This window comes from Penicillium antarcticum (assembly GCF_028974205.1).
Source record: "Penicillium antarcticum strain IBT 31339 chromosome Unknown utg000008l_segment0_segment0, whole genome shotgun sequence".
In the NCBI taxonomy this organism is placed as follows: Eukaryota; Fungi; Ascomycota; class Eurotiomycetes; order Eurotiales; family Aspergillaceae; genus Penicillium; species Penicillium antarcticum.
Window position 1 is genome coordinate 1,679,335 of NW_026695306.1, and position 11,228 is coordinate 1,690,562.

Below are 11,228 nucleotides of genomic sequence, written 5' to 3' on the forward strand. Positions count from 1 at the left end.
CAACACCACAACAATCGCCGACGAAATGGCTGCAGAAGGCCAGGAGATCCCGGAGGAAATCAAGGAGGAGCAGATTCCGGCCCAGGAGGAAGGCGGGGATGATGAGGTAGGTTTGACTGACAAATTCCGCCCTTTTTTAGGTCTGGGGTCGCGTCTTTCATACTAGTGTTTCTTTGTTTCTGCGGTGTTGGTAAAACGCCCGCTAACATGTTTGAAATCTACAGGAGGAGATCGCAGCCATGAAGCGTCGAGTCGCCGAGATGGAGTCCGAGGCTGCCAAGTTGCGCGAGATGCAAGCTACGCTCGACCAACAGTCAGAAAACCTCCAAGAAAACAAGGAAGATATTGATGCACGAAGCATTTTTGTCGGAAACGTGGACTACGGTGCTTCGCCGGAGGAAATCCAGGCACATTTCCAGAGCTGTGGCTCAATCAACCGGGTGACGATCTTGCTGGACAAGTTCTCTGGCCAGCCGAAAGGGTGAGCACGGAATTGAGGAGATGGATTGGCCACTGCTAACTTCTACTCAGCTACGCCTATGTTGAGTTTGCAGAGCCCAGTCTCGTTGCCCAGGCTTTGGTTCTGAATGAGAGCGTGTTCCGCGGTCGCAATCTGAAGGTCCGTTCAGATTCGTCACACTGTCTACATTGAAATACTAACCCTAGTAGGTTGTCCCCAAGCGCACTAACCTGCCTGGCATGCACCGTGGCCGTGGCCGGGGTGGATTCCGCGGTGGTCGTGGTCGTGGATTCCCCCGTGGTGGTGGCTACCGGGGTGGCTACCGGGGTCGGGGACGTGGATTCTCACCCTACTAAGCGTGTGACTGGTGAAGTAGAGATGTCCCATACGCAGGAAACGGTCAGGGTGCCTGTTGAAGACCTGGGTCCGAATTCAATCTGAACCTTTCATTTTCTCTGTGGCTTTGGAGTTGGGATATGGAATGTACAATAATTACCGGGCAATCAACAGAGATCTAGCAAAAATACAAATAGGACTGGCTACGTCTGGAGTACTGCTCTATGTATATAGTCGGTCGACCTCGGGGTCATTGAATCATCGGATACCGGCATAATCAGTGTAAGATTTTACAAAGTACGGAGTACAATAAGTAGATTCCAGGTTGAGATACCATATAACATTGAATCTCCCAAGAGTATATCAACATATCAAGATCAGATTATGTTGACATCCAGATATACAATTTGGCTGCCTAGTCGAGCGGCTCTATACTCGCCACTCTCTTCCACCCGCCCAAACCCGGAAGCTTGGAAAGAACTTACAAGTAACTTAGACAAAAAAGTGGCTTAGAATTGAATTATGAAATCCTGACCATCTATGAGATTTCTGGTGCTCAGCCCCCCCAGGAAGTACCGACCGGGTACCCCGTACATAGTGAATACGTAGTCAGAGTACTTGCGCCATACAACCCGGAATTACCTGAGCCTAACCCTTCCCTTCCCTCTTTCTCCTCTCTCAACCTTTCCCCATCACCACCATCATCTCTTCCACTCACGTCTTTTAGGCTTAGACCACTGACTCGGTTTGGCTTTTTTGTTCGTGGATGTGCGCGCCGCTCTTTGGGATTGATCGGCCTTAGCCACCTCCCAGGCTGTGAAGAGCACCATGGCGTCAAATCTGCCAGCGTGAGTTCTCCCCTCTCCCTATATGTCTATCTTGGAAATGTTTGCTGATCTCATTGCAGCCAGCCAAATCTTCGGGTCACGAGTAAGATCGCCTTCGTCACTTCATCCTGGACTTTGAGACACTGCGGGGTTTTGGTTCCGGCACGAGACTAACATTCTTGACTACAGTTATTGCGGCAGACGGTCTGTACAAGCGCGATGTCTTCAGTATGTCACCTCTATCTTGGGATCAGTTATTTTGGGTTTGGCGGGGTTGAGGCTGACCATTTCCTGCAGGATTCCCTGATCCGTTCGCCGTGGCCACCGTCGGAGGAGAGCAAACACATACCACCTCCGTGATCAAGAAAACTCTGAACCCCTACTGGAACGAACCATTCGACTTGTACGTGAATCCGACCCCCTTCTGTGAAATAGAGCGAATTTGTTAACCGTGGATTTTGGCGCTTGCAGGAGAGTCAATGAGGACAGCATTCTTGCGATCCAGATCTTTGACCAGAAGAAATTCAAGAAGAAGGACCAGGGTTTCCTCGGAGTCATCAATGTCCGAATCGGCGATGTTATCGACCTCTCGATGGGTGGTGATGGTACGTCCGACGAACGCCGATCGCGAGTCATACGTGGACTGACCTGACGGCCTTGTGCCAACCCCGCAACAGAAATGCTCACTCGCGATTTGAAAAAGTCCAATGATAACCTCGTTGTCCATGGAAAATTGATTATCAACTTGTCGTCAAACCTCAGCGCCCCGCATCCGAACCAGAATGGCCTCCAGCGTCAACAGGCCCAGACTTCAACCTCCAGCGGCCTTGTGCCCCAGATCGCTGCACCCTCCCCTCAAGCGCAGTCAGGCCCTAGTAACCCCGATGCGTCCCCTGCTGCCGCCTCAAGTTCATCTCTCAACCAGCGCACCCCGTCGACTGCTTTGCCGACCGGTCCCCCTCCCCCCTGAATGGCGCCCCCACCAACCCCCCAGGACCAGGTGCCCCGTCTCGTGCTAACCTCAGTTCTTTTGAGGACAGCCAGGGCCGATTACCCGCTGGCTGGGAACGGCGTGAGGACAATCTGGGACGGACGTACTATGTGGATCACAATACACGCACCACCACCTGGTCACGACCAGCGGCCAACTACAACGAGCATGCCCAGCGTTCGCAGCGCGAAGCCAACATGCAGCTCGAACGCCGCGCCCACCAAAGCCGAATGCTGCCGGAAGATAGAACTGGCGCAAGCTCGCCGAACCTGCCGGATGCGCAGCAGATACCTACACCACCACCCGGTCCTAACGCTGGCACTTCTGTCGCAAGTGGAGCGCCAGCCGGGTCTAACGCGAATGCGGTATCCATGATGGCAACGGGAGCCACCACTGCTGGCACAGGGGAGCTTCCACCAGGCTGGGAACGACGAGTGACACCCGAGGGCCGGCCCTACTTTGTAGACCACAACACGCGGACGACGACATGGGTTGATCCTCGCCGACAGCAGTACATCCGCATGTACGGACAAGGTCAGAATACCGGCGGTGCCAACAACACTACCATTCAACAGCAGCCTGTTTCCCAATTGGGTCCTTTGCCCAGCGGTTGGGAAATGCGTTTGACCAACACCGCGCGAGTATACTTTGTGGATCACAACACAAAGACAACCACCTGGGACGACCCTCGGTTGCCCTCGTCTTTGGATCAGGGTGTGCCGCAGTATAAGCGTGACTTCCGCCGCAAGCTGATCTACTTCCGATCTCAACCCGCCCTGCGGATCATGTCCGGTCAATGCCACGTCAAGGTCCGTCGTAATAACATCTTCGAGGATTCGTACGCCGAGATTATGCGGCAGAGCGCGTCCGATCTCAAGAAGCGTCTAATGATCAAGTTTGATGGCGAAGACGGCCTTGACTACGGTGGTCTCTCACGGTATGCCTCCAATGTTTTCCGAGTCTTTCAACAAATGCTGACTTTCACAGTGAATTCTTCTTCCTCCTCTCTCACGAAATGTTCAATCCTTTCTACTGCCTCTTCGAATACTCCGCCCACGATAATTATACCTTGCAGATTAATCCCCACTCGGGCGTGAACCCCGAACATCTCAACTACTTTAAGTTCATCGGCCGAGTGGTCGGTCTGGCTATCTTCCATCGTCGTTTCCTGGATTCCTTCTTCATTGGAGCCTTCTACAAGATGATGCTACGGAAGAAGGTCACTCTTCAGGATATGGAGGGTGTCGATGAGGATCTACATCGTAATCTGGCGTGGACCTTGTAAGTGATTCTTTCTGCGCGTCGTTAACATATACTAATTGCATTACAGGGACAACGATATTGAAGGAATTGTGGAGCTCACATTTTCGGTTGATGATGAGAAGTTTGGCGAGCGTCGCACTATTGATTTGATACCCGGTGGCCGGGACATGCCCGTCACCAACGAGAACAAGGCACAGTACATTGAGTAAGTGGCATGTCAACCGATCAGAAAGATGCGTACTAATATTGTGCAGGTTGGTTACCGAGTGGAAGATTGTCAAGCGAGTCGAGGAGCAGTTCAACGCCTTTATGTCCGGTTTCAACGAGCTTATTCCCCCCGATCTTGTCAATGTCTTCGACGAGCGCGAGCTGGAGTTGCTCATCGGTGGTATTGCCGATATCGACGTTGATGACTGGAAGAAGCACACCGATTACCGTGGCTATCAGGAGCAAGACGAAGTCATCCAGAACTTCTGGAAGATCGTCCGCACCTGGGACGCTGAACAGAAGTCCCGTCTTCTTCAATTCACCACCGGAACTTCCCGTATTCCCGTCAACGGTTTCAAGGATTTGCAGGGTTCCGACGGTCCCAGACGCTTTACCATTGAGAAGTCGGGTGATCCTGTTGCGCTCCCTAAGTCGCATACTTGGTATGTTCACCTGGTCTCATATTCACGTTGGAAGTGAATTGCTAACATGTTTACAGCTTCAACCGTCTTGATCTTCCTCCTTACAAGACTCATGAAGCCTTAGAACACAAAATGTCTATTGCCGTGGAAGAAACACTTGGGTTTGGACAGGAATAGAGAGAGAATGTTGCATCTCTTGCCCTCTTGCAGACTTGCAAACTTGCTATGGCAATAGCTTTTGCAATTGCGCTTTGCATCGTGCCTGGATATTCCCTTTCTCCCCGTCAGATTATTGTTCTTTGTTAAATGTAACCCACTACTCACGAAGCTCTCGTTGTTTCAAGGTTGTTTCAAGCCTACTTTCTATTGAAATTTCCAACTTTCAACCTTCAATTGTCTCTCTATTCTTCCGGTTAGGTCTAGGATAGGTCTGGCTAGAAGGTCTGGCTGGAATAGGCCGAGCTGCTATTGAACTTGGGATGTGGGATTGGAGGCTATGGGTTAGTGATGGTTGTACTTTGATTCTATCATACCATACCCTAGTTCCCTGGTCTTTCCTCTCCTATCCCACTCTGTCGTTTTTGTTTACGGTCTGTTTTCCCCTTATGTCCTATCTACCTTGTCCGTGTTCCCCTTCCCCTTGGTCACCGAGCTACATACCCATTCCTTTAGCTTGCACTTGCACACTCGTTGATCCTTATATGCCACCGTAGGAGAATTTCATCCCTCCCCTACCCTCCTATCCTACTTGTTTCTGTTCGTTCACTCGCTTAATCACCCTCCTGTCCTTTCACAGTCTCTGGGTACTGATATGCTACGCCGTTGCTATTCCAATTGTTCATTTTCCTTCCGCTGTGTCATGTATATAGGCTGTTTTCATCCGTCTGTGTGTTACTGTTACTGTATCATGGTGTGGCCAGTCTTGATCATTTGAATCGATTTCAGGGTATGATCTAAGAATTGCGTGTCATTAGAGAACTCGTATTGGTACCATTCCTACAGTCTATGTGGCAGCTCTTGTGGCAGAATATATATACTGAATTTTGGTTTCATATGTTGATTGTATGATCATCTCGACCATTTCCCTTGATTAATGTAATCTACCGGTAAGAAACTGTTTTCTCAAAACGCGCTAATGGAGTGTTGAGGTCTTTGAGTATAACGATGTTGTGATAAGTCGTGATGTCACCTAGTAAACCCTACTTCATTTGAATGTATTTATCATTAAGAGTCATATTGCTAAATGGTCTCTCCTTTCCGTCAATCAGCTCGCGTAGCTCAGTTGGTAGAGCGCGGCACTAGTAATGCCGAGGTCCATCGTTCAAGTCGGTGCGTGAGCAGTTCTTGTTTTTTTTTTGTTGTTTTTCACATCTCATCTCCCTTACGTGGAGATCGGCCAGTCTTGGATCTATTTTTTTTTGTTAAACTTGAAAATGAAACCGAGGAGATATTTCTGATCCATAGATCCGAGTAAAGTCAATTAGGGTCCATATGCTGGATCGTACCAAGACAAATAGAGTTCCTTCAGCCCGAACTACGAACATATCATATTGTACATCGACTAAATTCAACAATAGTTCGTAATTGTACAGAAAACTTACTCCTACCCTCTGTGTTCCGCATATCACGCGGTTTTAGGCAAAGAGACCTGTCAATCTGAACCCCGGCACCCAATCTACCGAAAATAGAAACCTGCAGCTCGATCGGAGTATATCCATCACAGGAAATGATCTGGATCAATTCTTACTCTACAATGCGTCATTTCCCCCTATCGCGGCCAGAGCTGGAAAATGGAACATGCCAAGCAAGATCCATCGTGGAGCATGTGTGGCACGCTAATGGAGATTCATTGCGAACCCTGATCCACGATCGTCGGATTTGCAAAGCCGCAATAAATGGGGTGGGGCCTGATCGAGCTGGAAAATCCCTTGATCAACACGATGCTTAGGGGGCGTTGGGATCTATAAGGAAACAAGGGAGACGGAGATTTACTGCTTTACATCCATTCTTTCGCGCTTCATTTCATTTCGTGCTATCATGGGTTTACCGTATGTTCATTGTGCCATCCCTGGGGAAGAGAAAGTCATTCCTTAACTCTTGATAGTGTAGAGGGACCGTCTATTGGCTGGGCCACGACTGAACAGGCTGGACCCAGTGTTCGGAAATGGGCGACCGAGGTATGTTTTGTTTCCCTGTTACCTTTGGATCTTGCTAATGTTTACAGCAATTGCTTTGTCTTTGGCACAAACAGCGCCATCGTAGAGACAATATTGCGACGTGGGGTGATGAGGTATGCAACAATTGATATGGCCTATACAGAAAAGAGACGTTAATAAAAAGCTAGATTGAATACAACCTGGTTGACTTGAATCATGACGCATCGCGCGCGACGATGCTGTTAGATCAGGAGAGGGTTATTCGAGAATGGGAACGAGATCCTACCAGCGAAGAATCGCCGTATGTATAGCACAAACGCGGCCTCAATGCGTCAGTCACCAATGTCAAGTTTCGAATAGTGTTACGCTGCAGTGGGAAGGAGCGAAATACGTCGTTGAAACAACCCCAGCCAAGCCATACACAGGAAGTACCGAGGATCTCCTGAGTGTTCAGGCAAATATGAGAAAGAGGTATGATATTTCCACCTTTTTGAGGAGCGATAACTAACAGGACTAAGACGAGAAACGATCAACCGCTCGCTCGCATCCAACCAGCACACCATCTCAATCGGCTCCTTCCCTCGCACTGGAATCGATGAACAATGGACAACTCCTCATGGACCGAGCCGAACGAACCATTCCCTTTGCATGCTTCCGCGGTACAAGAGTCTCTTCGAAAATATCCGTGGTCGGAGACAAAACCACTTGAAACAAACACACTATCCCATTTATCGAGATTTGCAAACGCCCAACTCGGCCCCACAAGACAAAGGTCCAGGATTCATTTGCTTAGATCAAGTTGAGGTCGGCATAGGTTGCAGCAGCCTTCAGACGACCTTCCAGACATCGAATGAAGTCGAATGCCGTTGGCTACATGACCAGCTTATACCTCTTGCACCTGTCTTTCTCGCCATGACAGCTGCAGTCCCAATATGGAAGGGATACCTAGTTGATACAGATGTTCGCTGGCAGCGATTTGCAGATTTAGTAGACGACCGCCGACCAGACGAGATGGAACACACAGTATGCCAACCAACCAACTTGACACAAGATGCAATGACCACAGCTAACTTATTCCTACAGCCCCCTCGCTGGACCTATAATCGCACATATCTGTCACCGGATACACCTCCAGAAATGGAAAGCAAAAATCACCTGAAACCAATGAACGAAACAATCAAACAGCGCCTCCTTGACGGAGATATGGACGACCAACTAGCAACACATTTCGCATCAATCCTCTCCCGCGATCCCCTCGTCCTAACCCAAGAAGACATGTCCAACTTCAACACATCAAACACAAAACTCTTCGAACTCCTCCACGGATGCACATGGCACGCAGTGCGCTTCAAACCACCCGTTTCAGACAGTGGACCAGGCTGGTGTATCGAATTCCGAACAATGGAAGCCCAACTCACAGACAAGGACAATGCAGCCTTTGCCATATTCACATACCTCCTTTCCAGGGCAATTGTGGCTCTCCATCTGGACTTCTATATCCCAATTGATAAAGTGGGCGAGTCAATAGAGTTCGCAAGTAAGCGAAATGCAGTCCTCGACGAGCGCATGTGGTTCCGTCGCTCTGGGTGGTTGACCGATACGGCTCATTTGGCGAGGCCTGCTCGTTCGATGTGTAAGGATACGCTTCAGACTCGTGTTGACGGCGTGGATTATGCTCTTTTGACTGCTGATGAGATTTTCAATGGCGAGGTTGATCATAGGGGTTTCCCGGGATTGATCCCGCTTGTGCGGTATTACCTTGATTATAGTAAGATGCCGCTATTGGAGCAGGAGAGGGTCGCGCCATATTTGGATGTTATTAGAAAGCGTGCTAGTGGTAAATTGCTCACGCCCGCGTCTTGGATGAGGGAGTTTGTGCATCGACATGAGGATTATCGGCAGGATAGTTATGTTGGTGAGAAGGTGTGCTATGATATGATGAAGGAGATTGTGCGGATGAATGAGGAGCCAGAGTGAAAGTGAGATTAGATGCATGGGTAGCATGCAGGTTGAAGTTTATTATAGACATTAATCTACTTAGACTGATCGGCGAAACTACTCGCGGCTCTCAGCTGCTCTCCATATCGCCACAAAATGAACGGAATAGGGCATCCGATCACCAATGCCAGGAGTGCTAGAAGGGTATTACCCCATCCATATCCAAGCGTTGCATACATCTCCGGACTGAACAGCGGGAATCCAAATCCAGTCAGTCCCCTCACGATGTAGACAGCGCCGTTGGCGCTCGCTGCATAGACAGGAAAAGTATCCAATAGGTACGCACTGACACACTGAAAAATGATTGTGGCGCCCATCAGAGGAAGCGCAATGCCAATGTCAGGCACGATCCAGTGAGTCTTGTACTCTGCGCTCCAGCCATACCAGAGCAAGCCAATAGGAACTAGCAGTGAAGCTGGAACCATAATCGGCAAACGGAATTCTGGTTTTCCAACGCCATTGTTCTTGGCTACCTGATACTTGTAGACACGATCGGTCCCGAAAGCACATATCTGAGCTCCGATGAAGTATCCACAGCAGGGTGCGATGTAGTTGAGGGATCCAGTGCTGATTGCCATGTTGTATTGTTTTGTCCATAGATCTGAGAAACTGGAGAGGAGGAGGTAGACAATCCCGTAGAGATAGCCGTAGTAACACGCCAGGGCTTGGATGATTGGCTGCGTGCCGAGGAAGTAGAGGGAGCGGGAAATGGTGCGTCGGTAGAGTTGACCGACGGTTTCGTCTTTTTCATATGGTGTCTTCCATATTAAATTGTGCTCTTTACCTTGTTGCTGTGCCTCTTGCATGATGATTTTCTTCTTTTGTCGAAGAAGAACAGGAGCGTATGTCTCTCGCGCGGTAATAAGACCGAGAAGAAGGAATATCCCCGCAGAAATGGATGTTGACCAGAATGCCCACCGCCAGGTGGTATAATCTGCAATGAAACCGCCCACGAGGGGACCAAGACATGATCCTAGGACAGGACCTAGGCTGACCAGAGCAACGGGCAGACCTCGTTCCTCTTTGCGAAATACATCCCCGACCATGCTCGCGCCAACCTGGGACAGCATTAGAATTGATCACGTAGCGAATGTAGAGATTAAAGTTCACTTACAGCTAGCGATGCACTGGCACCGACACCACTTAAAAGCCGGAATACCAATAGCTGGGTGATACTCGTGCAAAAGCCACATCCGATATTGAAAGCTAGGTAGACTAGACTGCCAGCCTGCAATACAGGCCATCGTCCACATAACTCACTCAATGGCCCAAGCAGGATTGGGCCCATGGAGTACATGAGCAGGAACAATGACAATGCCAATGGACCAGTAATAGAAGAAGAGACGTTGAATTCATCCTCAATAGAACCGACAGTGGGAGTGGTGATAGTGGACGACAATGGCATCAAAAAGAGAGGGATCGAAATGATAGCCATGATAATCCATTTTCGCTTTGCTGGCCAGTCTTGAGGGTGGTCACCGTCGAAATCGACTAGTATCACTTTGTGATCGGACACATCGGACATTTCAGACATTGTGTGTACATGTAGTTCACACTTGGTGACACTGGAATGTTTCCGATTCAATTGGTGTTTTACAGATTCTTGGATACTGTCCGAGGGTAAAGGGCAATGATAGCCCCTGTCATTGAATTTGGCGGAAATAGTTGCCCCTGCATTGACGGGGTTAAAGAGTCGGTTGGTATTGATCGGCGGTGATCAACACGATGATGATCAAAGGGGTCCATCTTGGTCAAATTTGAACAGGTTCGCCATCGCCATTAGTTTATGGAGCCCTAATTTTGGGTGTTCCACTCTTGAATTCAGCTGGGGCGGTGTTCAGCTTGGTGGGTTCTTCTCAAAATGTATAGTAGGGCCTAGGATCTCGGAAATTCGTCTCAATGAGTATTGTAGATCAGCCCTTGCCGCTATGCATGAATAGGCTCGCGCCTATCCAATGGCCAAATGGTCATAGAGGTCAAGAAAAAGAAGTTCGGTGTGTAGGGAACAAAAAAGGGACAAAAATAAATGTGCATCATCCGTGAATCGAACACGGGCCTCGTCGATGGCAACGACGAATTCTACCACTAGACCAATGATGCTGGAACACCAAATAGCTGGAATTGCTGATTGGCTGCTGATATTTGTTCCTTCCTAGTTGCGTTATTGTACCTGCAGGTACAGTTGCTAACCCACAAACAACAGATTTATCATCATTGCTGCCAGGGTCAACAGTGTTAAGTTCTGAGAAAGGAGCAATTATTTTCGAATTTAATTCCTAAAAATTCAAGTAAAACGATATGTTCAACCGCAATGGCAGACTGGCTGGCAGTGTTCCTGTATATATCAGGCTGGGATATGGTGGTACATTTCTTGATCAAATCAGAAATTCTCAAGTTTCAACTTACCGAGAACAATATAGTGCCAATCACATGAAATTTCATTACCTGCCCTGTCACATTGCTTAGGGAGCAGTGCTTGTACTATCCCACGTGTATCACAGGATGTCCTAAGTAGTACGGCAGTCGAAACCCTACAGAAATGTGACGCTGAGAACATTGTCTAAAAGC

The 11,228-nt window shown here is 48.9% G+C and overlaps 4 protein-coding genes across 4 annotated transcripts; 3 read left to right on the forward strand and 1 right to left on the reverse strand.

The window, feature by feature from the left end:
• Positions 1-25: 25 nt before the first annotated feature.
• On the forward strand, positions 26-816 carry N7508_008152 (polyadenylate-binding protein; the record flags this gene model as incomplete). Its single annotated transcript, XM_058466216.1, has 4 exons — positions 26-106; positions 225-481; positions 532-619; positions 670-816. 4 exons carry the CDS (start codon positions 26-28, stop codon positions 814-816), a joined length of 573 nt encoding a protein of 190 aa, XP_058317544.1.
• A 673-nt stretch (positions 817-1,489) lies between these two features.
• Positions 1,490-4,706, forward strand: N7508_008153 (NEDD4 family E3 ubiquitin-protein ligase). The gene is made up of 11 exons (XM_058466217.1): positions 1,490-1,644; positions 1,704-1,726; positions 1,813-1,851; positions 1,921-2,026; positions 2,095-2,228; positions 2,301-2,576; positions 2,618-3,551; positions 3,602-3,895; positions 3,945-4,082; positions 4,132-4,527; positions 4,584-4,706. Exons 1-11 carry the CDS (start codon positions 1,625-1,627, stop codon positions 4,681-4,683), a joined length of 2,460 nt encoding a protein of 819 aa, XP_058317545.1. The 5' UTR covers positions 1,490-1,624; the 3' UTR covers positions 4,684-4,706.
• Positions 4,707-6,543: 1,837 nt separating this feature from the next.
• Positions 6,544-8,639, forward strand: N7508_008154 (glutamate--cysteine ligase; the record flags this gene model as incomplete). Its single annotated transcript, XM_058466218.1, has 7 exons — positions 6,544-6,554; positions 6,611-6,683; positions 6,731-6,796; positions 6,851-6,963; positions 7,023-7,133; positions 7,181-7,685; positions 7,746-8,639. The coding sequence occupies 7 exons, from the start codon at positions 6,544-6,546 to the stop codon at positions 8,637-8,639; spliced, it is 1,773 nt and encodes a 590-aa protein (XP_058317546.1).
• A 56-nt stretch (positions 8,640-8,695) lies between these two features.
• Positions 8,696-10,194, reverse strand: N7508_008155 (MFS transporter; the record flags this gene model as incomplete). The annotated part of the gene is made up of 2 exons (XM_058466219.1): positions 8,696-9,718; positions 9,775-10,194. 2 exons carry the CDS (start codon positions 10,192-10,194, stop codon positions 8,696-8,698), a joined length of 1,443 nt encoding a protein of 480 aa, XP_058317547.1.
• Positions 10,195-11,228: the final 1,034 nt, after the last annotated feature.